At 52.1% G+C, this 21772-nt stretch overlaps 8 protein-coding genes across 8 annotated transcripts; 5 read left to right on the plus strand and 3 right to left on the minus strand.

Annotated features, from left to right (window-relative positions):
* Positions 1–9: 9 nt before the first annotated feature.
* M430DRAFT_51539 (hypothetical protein) lies at positions 10–1658 on the minus strand (the record flags this gene model as incomplete). Its single annotated transcript, XM_024868232.1, has 5 exons — positions 10–478; positions 535–597; positions 648–831; positions 884–1413; positions 1468–1658. 5 exons carry the CDS (start codon positions 1656–1658, stop codon positions 10–12), a joined length of 1437 nt encoding a protein of 478 aa, XP_024719481.1.
* A 763-nt stretch (positions 1659–2421) lies between these two features.
* Positions 2422–3792, plus strand: M430DRAFT_51540 (hypothetical protein; the record flags this gene model as incomplete). Its single annotated transcript, XM_024868233.1, has 6 exons — positions 2422–2488; positions 2546–2647; positions 2700–2980; positions 3040–3231; positions 3284–3617; positions 3686–3792. The coding sequence occupies 6 exons, from the start codon at positions 2422–2424 to the stop codon at positions 3790–3792; spliced, it is 1083 nt and encodes a 360-aa protein (XP_024719482.1).
* Positions 3793–4081: 289 nt separating this feature from the next.
* On the plus strand, positions 4082–5038 carry M430DRAFT_104995 (hypothetical protein; the record flags this gene model as incomplete). The annotated part of the gene is made up of 1 exon (XM_024860975.1): positions 4082–5038. A coding segment is annotated over one exon (957 nt), but the record flags the coding sequence as incomplete, so codon positions are not given.
* Positions 5039–6061: 1023 nt separating this feature from the next.
* On the plus strand, positions 6062–7424 carry M430DRAFT_51541 (hypothetical protein; the record flags this gene model as incomplete). The annotated part of the gene is made up of 2 exons (XM_024868234.1): positions 6062–6245; positions 6307–7424. The coding sequence occupies 2 exons, from the start codon at positions 6062–6064 to the stop codon at positions 7422–7424; spliced, it is 1302 nt and encodes a 433-aa protein (XP_024719484.1).
* A 273-nt stretch (positions 7425–7697) lies between these two features.
* M430DRAFT_51542 (hypothetical protein) lies at positions 7698–8918 on the minus strand (the record flags this gene model as incomplete). Its single annotated transcript, XM_024868235.1, has 4 exons — positions 7698–8247; positions 8379–8560; positions 8614–8766; positions 8832–8918. 4 exons carry the CDS (start codon positions 8916–8918, stop codon positions 7698–7700), a joined length of 972 nt encoding a protein of 323 aa, XP_024719485.1.
* Positions 8919–10016: 1098 nt separating this feature from the next.
* M430DRAFT_73793 (hypothetical protein) lies at positions 10017–10487 on the plus strand (the record flags this gene model as incomplete). Its single annotated transcript, XM_024869538.1, has 2 exons — positions 10017–10070; positions 10128–10487. Coding segments are annotated over 2 exons (414 nt in total), but the record flags the coding sequence as incomplete, so codon positions are not given.
* A 1533-nt stretch (positions 10488–12020) lies between these two features.
* M430DRAFT_20201 (hypothetical protein) lies at positions 12021–13541 on the plus strand (the record flags this gene model as incomplete). Its single annotated transcript, XM_024864245.1, has 1 exon — positions 12021–13541. One exon carries the CDS (start codon positions 12021–12023, stop codon positions 13539–13541), a length of 1521 nt encoding a protein of 506 aa, XP_024719487.1.
* Positions 13542–14375: 834 nt separating this feature from the next.
* On the minus strand, positions 14376–20610 carry M430DRAFT_104822 (hypothetical protein; the record flags this gene model as incomplete). Its single annotated transcript, XM_024860958.1, has 3 exons — positions 14376–16535; positions 16599–19942; positions 20124–20610. 3 exons carry the CDS (start codon positions 20608–20610, stop codon positions 14376–14378), a joined length of 5991 nt encoding a protein of 1996 aa, XP_024719488.1.
* Positions 20611–21772: the final 1162 nt, after the last annotated feature.

Below are 21772 nucleotides of genomic sequence, written 5' to 3' on the forward strand. Positions count from 1 at the left end.
TCGATAGACTTACGCATCGCGCCGTTGCAGGAACAACGCCAGTGTCAAAGTCAGCGTAGCGCACACGATCAAAGCCACCGTTACTGAGTTTCCGACCAGGAAGCGCGGCGCCTTGGTAGTGTTATACGTAACCAGCGGGATCCAGGCGTTGAAGGAATACGCGACGGAATTGGTGGTCCCGAGGATGAATTTACGTTCCAGGGTATCGTCGGCGCAGATTTCATTGACCATGGTGAGGAAGATGGGTCCGGAGCCGGGAGCGAAGCCGGTGAGGTAGTAGGAGGCCCATTTTAGGCCGAAGGGCACGCCGTCCCAGATCGCGAGGTTCATGGCGGCGAAGAAGCAGACGATAAGCGAGAAGTAGACGATGGGGCTGCGAAGTTGGAGAGCGTCGGCGGTCCAGCCGTAGGCGAGAGATGTGACGATCGTTATGGCGTTGATGGGTGTAGGATAAGTGTTGATTTCTGACACGGAATACCTACTACGGGTTAGCTAACCAAGACGTCCCCCAAAAAAAAGCGTAGATTGACTCACTTCTTCAAGCTCTTCAGCCAGAGATTCATGTAGGTTCCGATATTCTCGCTGCAGATAAAGAACCTGGCAGACAGTCAGCATATTTCATATCAGGAGGCATTTCGTGCACGTACGTGTAGTAGGCGGTGTACACCCAGAAATGCCACTTGAAGAGTATGCGCTTGATGCCTGTCCATGTAAATGGAACATCTTTACCCTTTCCGGCATCTGCCATGCGCTTCAGAGCCAATGTCTTTTCTTCCGGTTTCAGCCACTTCACCCTCGTGTTAGTAGGGAGGTCTGGAAGAGCATAGTAGCCTTAGACAAAATCAGCCATAGATCCCAGAACATTTGCATCGTGATGACTGACCCCAGAGAGCCATGGGAAGGGTTATAACGCCGTCAAAAATGAAGAGCCACCTCCATCCCGCAAGGCCCGCCGTGCCATTCATGCCCTTGTATAGAGCAGCTTGCAAGTACCCGCTGAACATGGAGCCCACGAATGCAGATGCAAAGAAGATCGATGCTCGCTTGGCCAGCTCGCGTTTAGTATACCATGCCCCGAGGACGGTGTGGACAGCAGGATAGAAGGTGCCCTCCGCCAAACCAACCAGGAAGCGACAGGCGTAGAGTTGGTGAGGGGTCTTCACGGCGGCTGTGCAGAAAGTGACGATAACCCACAGCAATTCCCAGGATGGGCACCAGAGTGAAGGGCGGATGCGGGTACATATCATCTGGGATGGGATCTGACTGATCACATAACCGATAGTCCACATGGTGGTAAAGGTCTGATACTCATTCCCCACCACGTTGAGGTCTTCTTTCATGCCGGAAACGTAGGCATTGGACACATTATTTGAGTTCAGGTTCTTGGAGAAATAGGTGAAGCCGGCCCATGTCCTGTGGGATCATATTAGCAAAAGCCGCTGCCGTTATAGAGAAAGCACTACTGACAGAATGAAAATATCGATTTTGAACAGCAGTTTGCGTTCCTCTGGTGGCCCATCCAGACTGTCCCAAATGATCTCGCGGATTCGACGTCCCCTGGACTTCTTCTCTGGCAAGGAAGATGCACGTGATGGGGAGGGTGAGGGGACCAGTGCCGCCTGAGGCACACTCTTCTCTTTCACAGGGCTGTCCGACATGATGGCTTCGAGACGGAGAGAGCGCACAATGGATGGAGACGCCTGGATGCTTCAAGCAGGGAACCGCATACATATCATCTGCGGGATGCCCTCGAGTGGACCCATCCGCACCCCAAGCCAAGCACGACAGGTACCGCAGACATGGCATCATAACAAAAAGATACAGGACATCGTCGCGGAGGGAGGGCTGTCAAATAGAGGGCAGGATTCGACGATCGTTGATTGGCTGGTCGCGACAGGAGGACAGGATAGGAAGGCAGTCGAGCAGGACGAGACTCACGAGAGTAAAGTGGGCGGCGAGCAGACAGGGAGTAGTTGGAGGCATGATGGGTCTCTTTGATTGACAGATTGATCAACGGGTCGCTTGAAGGTCCAGCCTTGCCGACGAGGTGACCTTGGATAATGTATCAATAGCGGAGGGTCAATCCTAAAATGGACGTCAAAAGCCTCATAAGCGAGCCGCCGTGCCATATCTTATTTTCTGGGGTTAATCGGCCGTATCTTAATTGGCGTCCTTGATAGCAAATAACGATAACTCATGGTAACCCGGGACGGCTGACGAGTCACGTGTGCCAGGGGGACCCCGCGATGATGCCATTCACAGCATGACACGCGTGATGTGGGATCCTGCACACGGCAAATCCGTCTTGTCTCCACGGTAGACGACTGGGGAGAGGGCGGTAGATCAGCAGTGTCCGACGACGTAGAAGATCTGGACATCTGCTGCTCATCCACGGCCAGACTCTTCTTTTCTTCTTTCATCATGGCCGCCCCAGCAACCGTTACGTCTCTGCCAGAATACCACTACCCGGAACAGACCCAGGAGGAGTGTACGCAAGGCACCTAGCCCCGTGGAAACGACTAGCACTGACTTGCCTCGGCGACAGTAGAATGGGCGTCCCTAGAAGCGCTCGACATCTCGCGCCTGGATCAACCAGGAGGCAAGGAGGAGCTGGCGGCCCAGGTCCTGAGTTTCATTGACAAGAACGGTATGCGGTGACCATGAGAGACGCATATGATATCCCACTCTGACCATAGCAGGCTTTTTCTATGTGAAAGGCCACGGTCTCACGGATGCAGAGATCAGAAACCAGTACGCTATCGGGCGGGAATTCTTCAAGCTCCCATTAGAAGAGAAGCAGAAGTATCTGGCTAACACGGCCGCCGGGGACTTTCGCGGCTATAAACCGCAATCAACGGGAGAGCTGGCAGCGAGGGACAATGACGAGAGGTATAACATCCCCAAGTTCACCCCGGAGCACGAGCGGCCGCATCCAGAGATTATCACCCAGCACTTGGAGGAGATCAAGAGGTTCTCGCTGGTTTGTTTGGCCCTTTCCTAGCTCTTCTGGGGGTTTTGAGGACTGATGAATATCCCTAGCACATCCACAACAAGATTCTGCTACCGCTCCTGCGTCTCTTTGCATACGTCTTGGAGGTAGACGAAAACTACTTCGTCAACCGCCATCGGTATGATGCACAGGGCCTGGAGTACCTGAGATATATGCTATACCACCCTCGCACTGCCGAGGAGGACGCAAAACTCAACAACATCTGGGCGCGAGGACACACAGTAAGTGATCTCCTCATCTCACCCCTGAAACCTCCCTTACCAGCGGGCGCAGGACTACAACACCCTGACCTTCCTCTTCCACCAACCCGTCGCCGGGCTCCAGGTCCAAACGAAAGACGGCTGGAAATACGTCCGCTCAAGCCCTGACTCCATCATCGTTAACGTCGCCGACGCCCTCGAGTTCCTAAGCGGCGGCTACCTGAAATCCACCGTCCACCGCGTCGTCCGGCCACCTGAGGACCAAGCCAGCCGACCACGTCTCGGACTGATCTATTTCGCTCGCCCCGAGGCGAACATCGCTCTGGCGCCCGTGCAAAGTCCGCTTTTGCAACGTCTCGGCTTGCAGAAGGGCGTGGATGAGTCGCTTGGGAGCGTCACTGCTGAAGGTCTGATTCCCCTCTCCTAGAGTCCTGGCTGCGAGATCAGGTCTGGCTGACTGAAACGTGTGTTGTAGAGTGGGCGAGGGCGCGCATCGCGAAGGATCATCGCTTCAGGACGGGGATCGCGAAGCAGCGCGAGAGAGAGATCATTGCGGGCGTGAGCGAGAAATATTATGACTAGGTAGATGGCGAACTTGGCCTAGTTGCCAGAGGCATATGTAAGATATAATTCAGCAGCTTGTATGTGGGAAGGTATTTCATTCAGAACATACTGCCTGCAATTGCGCACCAATGATAAGGTACTCTCCAAAAAGCCCAATATGACCTAGGTAGCTAGCTGAGGTCATGTGACGAATCCCGTGTCCTTTTGATCACGTGAAAGCGCACGTCCCTCCCTCTAGGTACATCTTCCTCGCTCTTCAAGTCAACTTCTCAATAGCTCTTGGGAGCTTCCTTCACCAGCATCAAATGGTGTTTCCTACATTCCACACTTTTTCCTACCTGACTTTACCTGGACTCCACGAGGACCTGTTTTCCCCCTGGCAACCAAGATCCCTCCCACACCCAAACCTAGCCATCCTCTTATTCGGCGGTTTTGGGGATACGTTCACCGCTGGCTCAGAGACTTCTCATATTTCTACTACTGTGACTGGGTAGGCATTGAATATGATAATCAGATTATTCCACTTCCATTCGGGCTGCTCTTGAAATGGTCCGATGGGACACGTCTCGAAGAAGTCTTCGCAACCAAGGTATGCCGCGCTGCTGGCTTGCCTACCCCGAAGATCCTCTGTTATGGCGATCACCCCGAGACTCCACACGCGCCAGTATCGATTTTGATGACACGGCTTCCCGGCCGCGAGATTGGACAGGCGTATGAATCACTCCGTCCCGAAGCGCAAGCCACTGCTCTCACGGAACTGAAGACTTACTTGGCCGCCATCCGCCAATGGAAGAGCCCCTGGGGCGACGAACGCATCTGCTCCATTACCGGCGGTCCCATCCGTAGCGTTCGAGTCCCTAACCATACTATTGGTCCTTGCGAGACTCCTCAAGAATTTCATGATTACCTAATTGCACCAGCCTGGAAGTCTCCTGGATTTGCGTCGCAATCAGAATACGAAGAAACTATCCAGCGCGCTCTCAAGCTTCAAGTATTGCAACGCCCTGGCACTAAATTTACCCATGGCGATATAAAGCACCACAATATTCTTGTTGATAACGAAGGTCATATTACCGGCTTGCTGGATTGGGAATCTGCGGGCTGGTACCCTGAGTTTTGGGAGTATACTACTGCTATGCGCTTCCAGAGAAAGGAGTCTTGGTGGCATAGTTTCTTGATGGAATTGGGCGCTAAGGAATACCAGGAGGAGATGGAATGTGAGAGGGCATTGATAAGCTTGACGGCTGATTCCTGGTCTTGGTGATGGCTATTGACTGAACGGAGTTGCGACCACGATGGTAACTAACCCCTCACCCCTCGGCATCGTAGCACCTTGTTTTGACAGGCGATCGGAAGCTGATAGTGATATGACAAAAGGTGAAATACTGTTAATCGGTCGTGGGGATAAAAGATCTCAGAATCGAGAGGTTTTGAAGCGAGGCAAGCACCCGAATTCTGAGGCTGTGCATAATTCAAAGTTGTACACTTTTGGAATTATTTGCGAGTTTTGGCTTTACTGAACCAGTGTTATCCAGAACCAATATGGGCGAATACGAGTGGGTAGTCAAGGAGAAAGGAGGCTTAGATAGGCCTTGAGCTGGTTTTGTCTTTGGTCTCACTGCTTCATTTTGATAACTGCTCTTTCCCTTGCTCTGCCCTCGTTCATGTTCTCAAGAGAGATCGCTGCCTGAGTTCCGGCTATGCCCACCATCTCTTAGTACTCCCTTTGCTTAACTTTGTATCAGTCTTTCGCATCGTTTGGTTGTTTTCCCTAGTTTTTTTCCCCATGTTTTCTACTGGTTTCTCGGAAAGGGTAAAAGGGGTCTAGGACCCTGATTTCGAGCACTACCTACCTTACCTATACAGGTAAGCCCATGAACTTTACATTTTACGGACCGAACCTTATGAATAGCCCAATTGATTAACGAAATATAGTAATATCGCCCCTTTGAACGGTATCAGGCGAATGATTATATAAGACATCTCGATGACATCATTGGATGTGTTTGCGTCGCCTCATATCTCGGATCTCGATGATCGAGTCAACCTTGTACGAAACACGCCTCATCTCTGGCTCTGCTAATATCTTGTATCTTCTACCTTGGATACAGGGTAAAACTCTCACCATTTCCCTTGTCAAGAAATTGGAATTCCGACTATAATTCCAAGCCCTGATTGATCTCAACTCGCTGGTTGTTTCTGCCTCTCCCCGGATTTCGGCTTCCGCAACAACTGCTTTCAAAGCTAAGCTCCTTGACTTCTATACCAGGTTTGCAAACGAGCAACCATGTCGACTTGGGAGAAAACCTGGCACGGAGGTAAAGCCGCCTTCGACAAAGGATGGGCATTGTTCGAGAAACTCGGCGCACCCGTCAACCGACTGACGAACAAAATCGGCTCTGAAGCCTTCTGGCCCTCATCTATGGATCGTGAATGTGACAAATGTGCTCGCATTCTGCAATCTTTCTGCAGTTCGTCCCCTATACCCTATTCATCCACGAAATTCTGGCAAATCGCCTGACAAACCCCTAGAATACGGTTTCTACAAAGAGCAACCCCTCAGCCATAGCTCCTCCGCAGGACCGAAACATAAACCCAAAGTTCTGGTCAAGATCCCGCAACAGGTGATCCAGAACTGTGTTGGCCTGGCCATCTTTAGCGTCATGCGAGCCGGCCTCTGGGTCTCGGGCGCCGGCGGCTCAGGCGTGCTCATCGCGCGCAAAGAGGACGGATCTTGGTCGCCTCCTTCGGGGATTCTCGTCCACACTCTCGGAGTAGGCTTCATGGCTGGGGTCGACATCTACGACTGCGTCCTTGTGATCAACAATCGCGAGGCGCTCGACGCCTTCTCCAAGCTCCGCGTCTCGATCGGCGGCGAGGTGTCGGTCGTCGCGGGTCCACTCGGAGCCGGCGGTGTGACTGATTTGGAGCTCATAAAGAATAGGAGGCCAACGTTCAGTTATATGAAGAGTCGAGGGCTGTATGGAGGAGTGCAGCTCGATGGGACGATTATCATCGAGCGGACTGACTCGAACGCAGACTTCTACTGGGAGAAGGTTGGCGTGAAGCAAATTCTAGCGGGCCATGTGCGGCGGATCCCACCGGAAACGCGGATGCTGATGGAGGTGTTGAAGGAGGCGGACGGGAGAATAGATCTGGATTACGGACTGCTGGGGACGGTCCATGGACCGGCGCCAGGGGACTGCGATATCGAGATGATGAATGAGCCCACAGCGGAGCAGAAAGTTCATTACGCCCCCCCGCCGGGCTATTATGCCCAGTCCTCCCAGCATGCATATCAGCAGCAGCCGCAGGGCTATTATCCTCCGGCATCTGAGGGGGCTTACCAGCAGCCTCAGGACCCGTACGCAGCGGCGGAGGCTTCTCATCCAAATTACCCAGAACAGAGTGCTGGTCAACAGTACTATCCTCCAGCTCCGCCGCAGCAAGGAGCTGCCCAGGTACCTTATCACCCTCCTCCCCCTAGCCATACTCCTGAGGCTCCATACGCACCTTATTACCCACCGCCTCCTGGTCCACCTCCAACTGCCCCACAGACAGCTTCCTACCCACCGGATTCGCAGGATTCCAATCCCAAGGCTCCGACAAAGGCTCCAGACTCCCCCCCTCCCCTTCCGCCTCGTCATTAACACTTCCCTGTTTGTCAATTCCAACAAATAGCACAAAACATTTTAGGACTCAGAAGCAGCTTGGGGGATCGATCATCGAGGATCATCGAAATGAATGTACGAACCCTTACCTATCCCTTAGCGGTTGATGGCGCAAACGGTTTATAAAATGTCACGGGAGAAGGTGGATAACGGAAAGAAAGCACTGCCAGATGCAAGTTCATACCTCTGAAATCCAATATTGCATTCGCACCACAAATCTAAGACTCTTGCGGAAACGAAAATCACTCGCTATTACAAAACAGCAATGGCCTTCCCCTCCTCCATTCCCACCTCCCTCGCTTCAACCTTCACGCTCCCCTTCTCCCTCTCCCGCTTAACCTTATCCCACTCCCCTCTTACCAACGCCCTCACCCTCTGCTGATAAAACGCGACCCCATTCTCCTTTAGCGGGTTCAGGATCCCCTCGCCATACACGCCCCTTTCAAGATTCCTCTGCGCCATCTCGCACAGCTCGAAATCCTCCAACGCCACCTGGCGCACAAAGCGGAAGTACTCCTCGAACTCCTCATCGCTGCCCGAGTGGTAGTAGTCGAACTCCATGCGCGCGACGCCGGGCTCGGTCGTCGGCAGCGTGCGGAACGACGACATCCCGCCCCCGTACACGTTGAGCGTGCAGATCGGGAAGAAATATAGGAAGAGCCCGTCGGATGGCTTTGATGGGTCGGCCATGTGCTGGCTGAAGTTGGCGTGGTTGGTCACGCTGTAGAAGGTGGGCGGGTAGTATTTCGAGAAGGTCGGGTGCGTGTATTGGCAGTGGAGGCACTCCTGGAAGCCATCGATCCTGCGGGTGTTAGTTTCGTCTTTGTGTGTTTCCTTTTTCATTCTTTCTCTTTTCTCGTGCCTTCATCTCGGAGAAGGTGGAGAGTGGAACCAAGTGAACAACAGAGGTGATCTATGAAAAGGGGGCTATACATAGTCTTCCAGTTAAATCGCCCCTCATAAGAAAGGCTTCTTCGATGCGGAAGCTTCGTGAAATCAACTTTATTAACCAGCTCCTCCAAACCGGAAAAGAACTCCTCAAAGCTCGGCGTATCTAGGGACAGCGTCGCGAAGACCAGCCCGCTCGGCGTGATATAGCTCTTGATTTCTCTGCCCTGCCACTCATCAGCCGCTCCTGTCAGACACATTACTCTCTCTCAGTACGCACCTCTTCCTGCGCATACACAACGATGCCATCCCGATCTACTCCCTCGGATTCCGGGCTCCGGTTCTCGACTAGCAGCGTCACCTGCGCGATCTCATAAACGACGGTTTCCGAACGGCTCTGGAATCGCGTCACGGGACCTAGAAGATGCCATGACTGGGCTGGATGATTAGCTATGTGATGAGTGGGCATGGGATCCGATATAATACTATATTACATACCTTGAGGAATACGGCTCGACGCTCTAGTTGGTAGAGTGCGGGACTGCAGAACCAAGATGCGGGCAGTGTTCGGGTCAGAGAATCCATCTTGAATATGGACTGAGCTGTCCAGGAGAACTTGGATTGTTATCAGGAACGGACAAGCTGCACTTGCGGCGCGGGCTCTTCTAGTTGCTCAAGAGTGGAGTGCGAGCTTGAAGATTATGTATGCTAGTCGCTAGAGATCAGTCTGTTGCAAACGGATATCTATAGGAATGTAGTAAGTATGTATATTTGTAGTCAATACTTTCCAAGTAGATATGTCGTTGTCGAATATCGCCAGGACATCAAGAGAGCAGGGGATCGACAATGCATGGGGATGGATGGGATGTCAATCGAGGGGGCCGTGGAGTCATGCCTAAAGCGGTATTCTGATCCTGAGTTCCAGACCACCACGACCATCAACCCATCTATCCACAAACATCCCTTCCCCTCCCCTGCCCCTCCACCCAAACCAAAGCCAAGTAGTTCTTGGTCCCAAAAACCCTAAACCAATGCCCACCCTTCGTGATGCGCCTCTAGAAGCCCACTTGGATCTCGATAACCGGGTATCTGAGCCTGCCACGCACCTTTGCGTAACATCCTTCGCACATAGTTCTGAAGCCACTGCAACGACATTGCTACTCTCCCGTCGGTAGCCCTCGCAGGGGGGATGCGTGAACCGCATTTGGTTGTATATTGTCCTCGTCCCGCTGGAAGCTGACCTGCAAAAATGGGGAGAGGAACATCGCTCGGTCTTTGATATGTCAAGGTTCGGCCGGTGCCATAAACCCAGATAAGGTTGAAGACACCGGGGCTTTAATCTTATGTGCCTGCCTTTGGAGTTTATTATTGGGTCAAACGCAATCGACTGATCACTTCTTCGTTATTGCCTTTTGCCCTTTTTCTTTATTCTTGCATCGCCTTGATTTTTGACATTTTGAAAGTTATAGACTGCACAGTCCTGCAATGGCAAAACTGGATTCTTCGCTGTATTGCTCGGTTGGGCTTGGCATCATACTCGCAATTGTGTATGCCTTCCCATACCTACAGTTTAAGAATAAGAGCGGTAAAGGAGTTTCGGTGCTGTCATCCTGGTTTCGAAAAGATGAATCCCAGGCGTTGGAGGGAGAGAAAGCTACCCCTACGTCAAAATATTTGCCAGGTTGGTGGAATGACGAAGAAGTGTATCAACTCGAGCGACGCGCTATCTTCAGCAAGGTAAAAGTCATTCTCCAGAACACCATGTTTGCGGTAGGGCTGATAAAATTTGCGCAGACATGGCTCTTCGTGACCCACACGTCGAGATTCCAGAAGCCCGGTGATTATCGAACCTTCGATATCACAGGTTTCTCATTCCTCCTCATCCTGGGGAAGGACAGACAGCTCCGCGCCTTCCACAACGTATGCCGGCATCGTGCGTACGCAGTGACGAAGAAAGAATGCGGGAGCTCCATAGTCCTCGGATGTAGGTACCACGGCTGGAGCTACGACACCAGGGGCAAGCTACTCAAAGCCCCGGAATTTGAGAACGTGAAGGGCTTCGAGAAGGACCTGAATGGGCTATGGGAAGTCAAGACCGAGATTCGGGAATCCATGGTCTTTATTAACTTTGATGTTGGCAATGAGGTCACGAGTCAGGTTCTGGGGGGTCTCGAAATGGACCTGAGGCGCTGGAGGACGTGTGAGATGGAGTGGGTCGATGAGTGGAAAGTCGAGGGGAAGTTCAATTGGAAGCTTGCTGGTAGGTGGGGACTAAGAGTTTCAGTGATACTGCGTGCTAACTTTTGAAGCTGGATCCTTGTTGCGCAACTCATCAAGGAGGAAAGGCTTATTCTCATTCCTTCCATTCCCTTCATCTGAAGAATATCTAAGCGTGTTCCACACCACCGTCTTCCGTCGACTCTCATCCAGTGAAGTCCTGACTCTCAGGCTCCTCCCCCTATCAAGAAATACCACCAAAGTAGAGTGCAACCTCTACGTGAAGGATTTCAAAGACACGAAAACGAGCCGTAGGAGAATTGACCATCTTAAAACGAGCATCAAGTTGGAGATCGAACAACTTGAGATCGAGCAGTATAAATTATTAAGCGGCGATGAGGACATGCCAGATTGTAAGAACACCGGATGAATATCAAAAAATACTTCTAGCAGTCATTAACTTCCAAACAGATCAGCAAGACGAACTGAGTGATCTCCTCAAGCAACACAAAGATGCGGAGACCAAGCTAGGAGCAGAGATCCACCCCGCTGCGCGGAAGCAGAGCTTCACTCCCGAAGGGCTGGAAGATGATGATCGTAAGCCATTTTCTTTCCGAATCCAAAAGTTCCCATACTAATAATAGCGCGTAGTGTGCAAAGAGATCGAGACGGGAAGTGTCTCATTTTGCAGTGCTAATGCGAAGGGTTTACTTGATTGGTAACTCCAATGATGAGACTCGTGAGTCAGGGACTGGAATTTCATCTTGGATATCAATATCAATATTAAGCAGGAATTGGTGGGAATGGAGAATAGGCAAGAGGGGATGCCAAGCAGACAATGGGGAAAGAGGAAAGAGCACGTAAGGATGGTGAAACAGTGGATTTGATGTCGGAATCTCGACTATGAGTATTTTCTATTTCTGTCTTTGGACCTGAGCTATTGCTGCTCTAACCTGAGCTTAACGCTAAGTCCCTAAGCTATCAAACACGCCAATAAATCAGTCTGAGCATACAGAAAGGATCCTCTTCTGGCCTCTCAAGTATTTATCAAGATGTCGTAAAGGTGTCTATCTATTCTCGCTCCTCTATTAAACTTACTAGGACGACCCCTGCCGGAACCTATCTTACCTATTCCGGACCGATCTGGCACATAACTTGTAATTCAGCCTCATAATTTACCGAACATCACTATTTCAATGTCATTCATTATACACCTATCACTTCAGATAACCTTCTGCACGAGGACGCAGTGTATACAAAACTGTGCTTAAACAATCTTTTTGCATAGACCCCGAATCCTTCATAGACAAGGGGGGAGGAATTGAGTACACATTGAATACTGGCCTCTCTAGCTTAAGAGAGGGGAAAAGAGGCATATATACAGACCCTCGTCTTTCTTACGCCGTGTCGTCTCTATCACCCTTAGTCCCATCGTCAACCAAGACATCATCTGAGAGGACAACAGCCAAAATGGGTGACGATCGAGAAGATTTCGACAACCTTGCATGGGACAAAAACGATGAGGCCTGGGAAGAATCCCAGAAACAGCTTCGACACCCATCTACCTGTCGCCTTGCAGAATCCCTCGTAGAGCAGAAGTTTGGGAAACGTGCAACCTTAATATCGCCATTAATTATCGGCGGATACAACATTCTATACAGGATACGCCTCGAAGGAGTCTCTCCCGATGTCATGGTTCGACTACCCTGCCCTAATCTGGTCCAGTTCCCAGAGGAAAAGACCCTTCGAGAGGCTACAATAGCAAGGTATATTAGGCAAAATACTCAGGTCCCAGTTCCCCGAATATTCTATTATGGACAGAGTTCCGACGTTGGGCCTTTCATCATCCTACAACATGTCGAAAATCGGTGGACCTTGTCGCACGCGCTGAGGACTCCTAGCGATGATCCTGATACGCCTCATGTTCTGGACCCTAACATCTCAGAGACCACGCTCAAGACGCTTTACAAAAAAGTGGCGCGCTGTCTATTACAGCTCTCACAACCCAGCTTCCCCTGTATCGGGTCTTTAGTCGAAGCTGATAACGGCTCCTATTCCGTGGCCGGACGACCTATCACTCAGAATATGAACAACATGATCCAGCTCGCCAACATTCCCCGAGCGGTTCTTCCTCTAGAGGACAAGACGTACAAGACTGCTGACGAATGGTACGTTGCGTTAGCAGAGATGCATATAGCACAGCTCGTGTTCCAACACAACGATCTCGTCTCTACAGCAGACGACTGCCGAAACAAATACGTAGCGCGCCAACTATGCTATAAATTAGCTAAACAAGGCCGCCTCTCGACTTTTGGATTCGCGGAGGATGACTGGTCTGCGCAGTCCAAAACCCAACCCATGAACCTTTCCCCGACTCCTGCTGCGTCAGGCGGTTTCCGGCTTTGGTGCGATGATTTTCGAGCAGGCAACATCCTACTAAATGAATTCAACGATATCGTCGCGGTTATCGACTGGGAGTTCGCATATGTTGGACCTACGCAATTTGTGCTTGATCCACCTTGGTGGCTCCTACTCGATGTACCTGAGATGTGGCATTCAGGCATCGATAATTGGACCCAGACATACGACACCCGCTTAAAGACCTGGCTCTCAGCCATGAAAGAGGCTGAGGAGGAAAGCAACGGATCGAAATCCAAAAATCCTATGCCATTTTCTTCTTCACTGTCTACATACATGCGCGAGAGTTGGCAAACAGGCCGGTTCTGGCTTAATTATGCGATGCGAAAGAGCTGGGCGTTTGATACTATCTTCTGGAAGTATTTGGATAAGAGGTTCTTTGGCGAGAGGGGAACAGACGACGTCTCGAAACATGACTTGTGGAAGACGAGAGTACATCTGTTAAGTGAGGAGGAAAGAGGAGCTATGGAGTTGTTTGTGGAGAGAAAGATGGAGGAGTCAAAGGAGCGGATTCTGGTTGATTGGGACCCGAAAGAGGCGAAGGAGCGCTTGGCTGAGGTGTTGTTTGATTGAGTATTGATGGGATTTTGAAAGACTTTGGAGTGTCTATATACGTCCGTAATACTTTAGTATAAAAACAGCCTGCTTATAAGAGCTAAGTCTCTTTATAAAGTACCTTATGCTTCAATTTAGGTAGGTAGAGGGGGTGAGGATCACGACACGGTACCTAACTTATCTATCTTATTTCCCTTTCTGAACAAAGCAGGATTAGTACTTCAGTAGACAGACATGCCAATCAATCAAATCATTCCACAGACACATACAACCAACCCTCACTCACTCACTCACTCACTCACCCCTCACTCAATTAACTCACACTTTCAATGAAAAGGACTAGTATTCAGTCAGCTATACTACGTTATTTATTCAAACGCATAGATAGATATAACCGCAGCCGTCCATATAACCTATCCATCCATCCATATCCAAATCCATGCATCGAACATACCTCGCTACGCTGTGCATGTAGAATCAATCAATCAATCAAATCAATCAATTACTCGGACAACAAACAAGAAAACAAAACAAGAAAATAACAAAAAAAATCAAGCAGGACAAAGGAAAATTTGATAAAAACTAAAAGCGATAGGGGTATATCAGTCTGACTCGCTGCTAACGAACAACAACTTCCATCCATCCATCCATCCATTCAACTTGAAGGGGTATCAATCTAGCCTCCCTGCTCCTTCCGCGCCGGGTCGTATTATTATGTATGGTATGTTATTAATATTTGCACAACCCGCTTCCTCCACTCCACCACCTCCTCGGGACGACCATCCTCGCTGGAGTCGCGACCTTCACATCGTGTTAACAAAAGAAATTTTCCGAGACCAAGGACGAGGGGCGTCATCTGAGGCTTCCTCCGTAGATGGAGCCCTCATCCCCGTCCCCGTCAGCCTCGTCGTCAAAGAAGCCGGTATCAGACGCGAACTCGCCGATCTCTGTCGTGCGAGCATCAGCGTCATAACTACTCTGCCTCATCATCGGGGGCGTTGATGGTCCTGCGGACCCACTACTAGCGCCCCGCGTTGGCAGCTTCTCTCTGGCCTTAGGTGTCATGTTCCCACCCCGCGGGCGATTGGCCAGCTGGGCGCTCGTGAATCTCTGGCCCGTGGATCCAAACGCCGTTGGCTGACCACTCGGAGGGGTCCTCAAGGAGCTCGCAGGCGGTGTTAGTAGACCTCCCAGAAAGCTCTGCGTACCCGGACTGTTGTTCCGACGTGGCGTCGATCCAGCCTCGGAGAGGTTGGAATCAGCGCGGCTCTTCCGCCAGTTTCCCCATGCAGCAGCGAGGGGGCCAACCGCTTGCGCTACTCGAGGAGAAGCAGCAGCATCTCTCAGACTAGCCGCGATATTGGGCAGGTTGAGAGCAGAACCACCATTCATGGCTCTCTCCCGCTCTTGCTCCTCCATCTGCAGGTTCGCTCTCAATCTGATCGCTGCATCCTTCACCTGGTTGGGATCATAATTCTCAGTCTCCAAGCTCGAGACAAGTTCGGTGAGGTCAGACTTTCGCACAGCGATGAGTTCGCGGAGCCAGAGGATTTCATCATCGCGCTTCTGGATCTTGGTTGCAGATTCGGGGTCGAGTGACGATATGGTCGCTTCCAGTTTCTCGATCTTCTGCTCGCGGTCTTGAAGCTGTTCTTGCAGGACTATGATTGACTCTCTCAACGCCTGAGGGGATATCTTCTCAGGCAACTCCAGGTTCTGTGAAACAGTCTTCTGCAGAGGTGCCGGTTGACTTGACGAACTACTTGCTGATCGAGTAGCCTTGGCATGTGCAGCTGCAGCATTTGCTGCTTTCTTGGCAATTTCTAACTTCTCTTCCAGGTGATGAACGCGATCCTGCAGGTGTTCGGCCTTCGATGAGCTCAAACTCAATCGCTCCAACAAATGCTGTTCCGATCTCTGGGCATCCTCAACAGCATTGTTGAGCTTCCTCTCGTAGTTCGTCTGCAGGTCCTCCATCTCATTCGCATGCTTCCGGGTGAGGTCTTCGAGAAGTTTCATCTTGGAACTATGGGCTTCCTCCAGAAGCATGTCATGTTTCTGTGACGCTGTATCGGCGTCCAACTTGACCGCGTCGAGATCGGCCCGCAGACGGCTAAGTTGCGATTCGAGATCCTCCCGCACGACGTTGACTTGGTTGTTGGCGGATTCAATCTCGGCCTGTAGAGAACGTCTTGTCCGCTGCACCTCGCTCAAACCACTCTCCCTAGCTTCCTCGAATTCGCGCTTGTGCCGCATAGCGTCCCTCTGGGCATTGTGGCTTTCTTGTCTCAGCTCAACCACCAGAGCTTCAAGTCGCTTGCACTCGGCTACAGCACGCATACCCTCCCTCTCCCCACTCTCCAACCTCTCAATCTCCTTCTCCAGACGCTCACGGGTTCGGGCTTCGGCCTGGAGTTTGGCGTCGAGGACTTCTTGACGGGCGAGCAATTCGGCCTCCTTCTTGGCTCGTTGGGCGTTTTCTTGGACCATGTCTCGAGCGGCACGTGCCATATCCTCCTGCAGCCCAGTTAACATCCCCCTCATCCCCTCACGGACTCGGATACTTTCCTCCATCTGAGTCCTCAGGGCCTCCATCCTCACTCTGAGACCCTTGTTCGTCTCGTTGGCCTGTTCGGCATCCTCGCTGTGTCTCCGGGCGGCTTCCAGTGCGCGCTCGGCTTCCATTTGCCAGCGTTGGACCTCTTTTTGGGCATCCCGGAGCTCCGATTCAGTCGTGGATATCCGGGATTGTAGGCTGTTCTCAGTCTTGGAAGCATTGTTTTGCGCCGCTTCCAGGATAGCAATCTTCATTGCGGTCTTGGCTCGAGACTCCTCGACGGCTCTTACCTTGGCATCACTCTCGTCAACTCTCTCGCGAATCTTCACTTCTCTCTCCTCCATAGCATCCCGAAGTCGAGTTTCTTCTTCAGACGATATGCGGAGTTGTCTCTGGATCTCGGCGAGTCGATCTTCCGCCGCTCGTCGGTTCACGGTCTCGTCTTCAAACTTAGCCTCAGCGCGACCGAGTTTCTCCTCGAGTTCCGTAATCCGAGACTTGAATTCGGCTTCCTTGACAAGTGCAACTTCAGCATTAGCTGCGCGGAGTCGAGTCTCTTCTTCCGACGAGGCATGCAGCTGTCTCGAGACCTTTGCAAGTTGCTCCTCGGCTTGTCGGCGATTCTTGATCTCCTCATCGATAGTTGCATCAGCCCGACGAAGTCGTTCTTCGAGTTCCGCAACGCGAGCTTGGTATTCAGCTTCCTTTGCCGATTCATCAGGTTTAGGAGTTGCAGGCATGCGCCTCTCAACAGCCTCCTCGACGATGTTCCTGAGATCATCTCCACGGAAATCAAGATGCATGGAGCGATTGAACTGTTCTTTTATCTCTTCCAATTTCTCAAGTACATTGCTTGAATCAGGGAAGGTCGTTGTTGCAGTCTGAGGTCGGGATTGGTGATTCGACAAAGCCTCAATGACGATAGCTCTGATCTTCTCCAACTTCTTATCCCGTCTTGGGCTGAGCGATCGTCGAGGAGCGCCCTCCTCATCATCTTCATCATCGGCGTCACTCAGTGCGCCGGAGATGCTTCGTCTTTCCCGTCGGCTAGATGGAGCCCGGGCAGCCATCATCTCAAGGGACATCTGGATTGTCTCCAGAGTTTTCTCCAAAGGATCCAGTCTCTGGTCTAGCAATCCGCCAACGAGATCATTGACATGGTTGTCGAAGAACTGGGCTCGAGGTCGGATCTTGGCCTCTTCTGTCTCACTGACAACATCATCCCAATCACTAGCAGGTATACTATGCGAAGTATTGAGACGACGCACGGGTGATGAATATTCGCCCACAAAGGGGTCATCAAGTTGTCTGGAAAAGATCCTGTGTGTGCCTGTCTCACCAGGTGAGGCGTGAAATCTGCCAGGGCTAGGGCTGGGAGCATCGCCGCGGGTGAAATTCTCCGGTTGTAGACGGATGGGAGAGGAAGTCTCCGGCTCCGGAACTTGGAAACGTCTTGTTGGGCTGGGTTGCTGCCATCTCGGGATATTCGATTCTCGGGAATTGGCCTGCATCTCAGTCTCATTGAGTTGACGCATGACGGCATCGATTTCCTCAAAGGTAGGTTCCCGGTCGGGAGTTTCCTCTTGCTGCTCTGCAGGCTGTCTAGGCGGGCTTCCAGGTCCAGGTTCGAACTTGGATGTCTTTTCTGGCTGAGGAGAAACTTTGGGTGATGCCCGAGCAGGAGGCGGACTTGGGCTTCTCGCATATTTTGAAGCTGCGAGCCCACCAGAAGTGGGGAGAGAAGGAGCAGCAACAGGAGAGGGGGGTTGCTGCGCTGGTTGACCAAAGGTGAAACTGAATGATCCAGGGCGGAATTCAAATGGCTTAGCAGTAGCAGACAATGAATTCTTCTTGTGAGCCTTCTTGGATGGTTCCTGGGTCTTCTCATCACCCTTTTTGGTTTCTTCAGCCTTTGATGGAGACTTGGCAGTCCGGGAATCGGATTTAGGGGGTATGTCAGGGATAGCTCCATTGCTATCAGTAGGCGCTGAATTCTCCTTGTCAGCTTGGGTGACCGCCGCTGACTTGGTCTCCTTTGGAGGTGATTGCCCTCGAGATGTCTCTGTGAGCGGCATGCCAGGAGCGAACAACGGGACGGAATCGGCATCGTCCTTAACTCCCCTAAATCTCTTGACACGACCCTCAGCTTGAGTAATGCGCCCATCGTTACCTTCCATGGTCTCATCCACCTTCTTCGAATGACTGCTATCAGGACGAACAATCGGGATGGCTTTCGATTTCTTGCTCGGCTTGGAAATCCCAAGGGCACTGAGATCGATGTTCCCAAAGAGGGATGAGTGGTGGTTGTCGCCACCAGAAGCAGCACTCCCAACGGAATCCGAAAAGTTCATCGGCATGAACGCTGGTGCATCAGGTCGGAACATAGGTAGCGAAGCAGAGAAGTTGAACTCGCTGTGGCCAGGAGCGAAGGCTGGCGCCCCAACGTTGATGGTGCTCTTTCCACTGTTAATAGAATGGTTACTGAAATGGCTAGATGATGTAGACATGTCCGGCGCGAAGGCCGAAAAAGCCGCGACGGGAGGTTGGAAGTTGTTCCCACTGAAGCTCCCACTGAAGTTGAAATGGCTTGGCTTGAAAGAACTCGTAGGGTCGAACTTGAATTCCTTCGCACCTACGTTGAGCTTCGATATAGAGGGCTTATTACTCGTGTGACCCGAACGACGTGCAGCAGCACTATCTCCATTATGGCTCGGAACGTCGGCCCATGGATTGCTCGCCGTCGAGAGAGCTCGGCTATGCAGGCTGCCAGACAAATCGGGGATGGGAGTGCCCAGATTACTCGGGTTGGTCTCGATATCTGACATTGCCTTGGAGGCATCGCCGCTCTTGAGAAACTCGGATTTTGACTCGCCAGCGCTCGAGGTATCCTCGTTCTCTTGGAATGGTCTCTGCGACAATGAATGTCCTCGGCTATGCGGTTGAGGATGATGCAGGATCGGCCCATCTTCAGAGTCATCTGCAGTAGCATAACGAGAGGCCGCGAGACCGCCCATAGACGAGCCATTCCGAGCATGCAGAGCGGACTTCTTCTCGAACCGGCTGTCATCTTCACCATGATCAGAATGTGGGCTATAATCGTCGTGTTCAAGCTGTCTTTGAAATTGCTCTTCCAAATGATATTCCGCATCGTCAATTTCCTTCTGCAGGCTTGCACTCGGATTATGTTTGACCTGCCTCGCTTCTGGCGTTTTCGAGGGGCTCTTGGGCGGTTCTTCCTCCTCAATTTCACTAACTTCCTGCAAACGCTGCGCAGCTCTAGTACCTAACTGTAACTGTTGCTGTTGAAGGAGTTGGTTCTGCAAGAGCTGCTGTCGTTGCTGCATTTGAGAAGCTACATCACCTTGCGGGAAGTAACCATCTTGCGGACCAGGCACAATTGCACCGAGATTCTGCAGAGATGGCGAACCCCCTCTGGCGACACCCTGCTGCTGTAGGATTTGCTGTGGGGACCAAAAACCCGGCGATGACTGCTGGGGATATTGGAACGGTGACCCGAACGGGTGCTCGCCATTTGCAAAGGAGATTGATTGTCTCGGATTGTATTTGCCTTGGATCTGAGACTGCAGAGAAGCCGGTGAGGCAATCGAGCCTGGGTTAGAGCTTTGACTGGCCGACATCCCTGCCCCTGCCAATAAAGCTGGGGAGAAGGGATTGGGGAGATTCACATGGCTACTGGCTGCCGAGGACGAAGGCAGGGGCGGTGAGAAAGGCAATGCTGGATATTGGTGCACTGACGGCTTGCGACTCAACGGGGGCGCTACCACAGGCTCTTCGTCGCCGAGCGTTACTCCCAGAGCTCGCAACTTGGCCTCTGCCAGTTCTTTGACGTACTCGTCCCATGCTAATAAATTTCAATCAGTATTGATATATATATCGTCACAATAAAGGGCCAGAAGCATGAAAATAGGAGTTTCGCAAGTAAATATCCCAGTCGTGACGACATGATAGATTTGTTCTCAACATAGGCTTGGTCCACGCGTGATTGATAGGCACAGATAGATATTCCAGAAAATAAAGCTTACCTCGTCGGTCAGGGATGCTAACTCGGAAAGCTCTCTGCGCTCTTTCCTGTCTCACATCCTCTAACAAGGGCCACATATGCCGACTCTGGCCCTCGTTTCCCTCCCCAACACTCTCGCTGGGGCCGAGAGTGAAACCCCTTGTATCATAGCCCAAATCCTCCCACTCTTTCAACATGGCGTCGACCTCTTTTTGCGTCAGCGGTGGCGGCGCTTTGTCCGACTTCCCACGCGCATCGTCCCATGGTAGCAACACCAGGATGTTTTTGCCTTTCCACGGCACTTTCTTCTTGAGACGAGGTGGCACAGGAGCCGGGGAGACGCTAGGGGCGGGCGTGGCGGGCGCTCCCGGACCAACTGCTGGGAGGGCTGCGGCACGCCATTCGGGCAACTCCTTGGGGGGAACCGGGGGTGCAGCCTCCTCGGCCGGTGCGGAGTTCTCATTCCCCATCTGTGCACCTGTTACTGCATTATCATCCGCCGTGGACATTGTAGGATGCGCCGGACTTGTAAAGTCTGCCTGCTTCAAAGTCTCGGTGCTGTTCCTCCTGGGGAGAGCTTGGGCGCCTTCCTCTCGACCCTTTCCAATCGAGAGCCGGTAGCTCTTCAGTGTCGGGGTTCTCGGGTCGGTCTCTTGTCCCAACCAGTCTCCGTCTCCTGAGATCGATCCGCTCAGTGAAGAGTGCTCACTATCCCCAGGACCGTCACTCAACCAATTGCTGCGCTCGGTGGATTCACCGCCCGTGTGCTGGCGGATCCAATCTTCGGTCAAGCCTTGAGCTGGTCGTCTTGCTCGGTTCGCTAGCACGGCGGCACTGATTAATCCGTCTTGTGATACAAAATCCGGCTCCAACTGAGACCTCGTGAACGTCGGCGCGGGTCGCAAGAAGGGCGTGTGGAACTCGAGGTGCCGTATCGGCGAATCGTCTGACGTATCACTGCCTAATCTAAGTCCGGGTATGTTGTTACTCGATGACGCGAGGGCCGGTTGCGGGTATGGAGATCCCCAGCTCGCCGTGTAGTAATGACTGCTCTCGGTCGTCTCGGTCTTCTGGGCGGAAGGCGGCGTACTCAAGAGATCGAGCGTGCGGCCGTTGATTGTCGGGGCCGGGAGAGGAGGGAGGACGGGCGAGGAGCCCCCTTCAAATGTCGAGGTGGTCGAGAAGGCCGGCGATGCAGGCCGCTCCGATGCTTGGATGTTTGCGGATCCGTCCTCTGCTGTTGCAGCAGGAGGAGGCGATGAATGTGATGAAGAAATTGTTACTTGTGGATATTAACTGATGCTCTCGGGAGCTCTGCAGGCGCGTCCTGCAGGGGCCGGTATCACTCACCACACGGAGACCAGCGCAGACGCTCAAGTCGTCTGCTACTGTGTCTCTACCGATCCAACGGGGGCCCAATGGGATCTCGGGCGTTAACAGCGTCGATTGTCAATCGGTCGGCGCGACAGACGCGTGGGCAATGACTTCAAGGGAGCAAGGAAAGTCGGCTCGCTGGCGAATTAAAGGAGTGACAGACGGCAGCGCGACGAAGCAGAAAGCCAAGACATCAGATCAAGCGAGCAAAGGTGACCAAGGTGAAGGCATACAGTCGGGCTCATGTATGCGGATCGCCTTTGGAAATGGGATGGAAAGGGGGGACGGGGGGGGGGA

The sequence above is a fragment of the Amorphotheca resinae genome (assembly GCF_003019875.1).
Source record: "Amorphotheca resinae ATCC 22711 unplaced genomic scaffold M430scaffold_8, whole genome shotgun sequence".
In the NCBI taxonomy this organism is placed as follows: Eukaryota; Fungi; Ascomycota; class Leotiomycetes; order Helotiales; family Amorphothecaceae; genus Amorphotheca; species Amorphotheca resinae.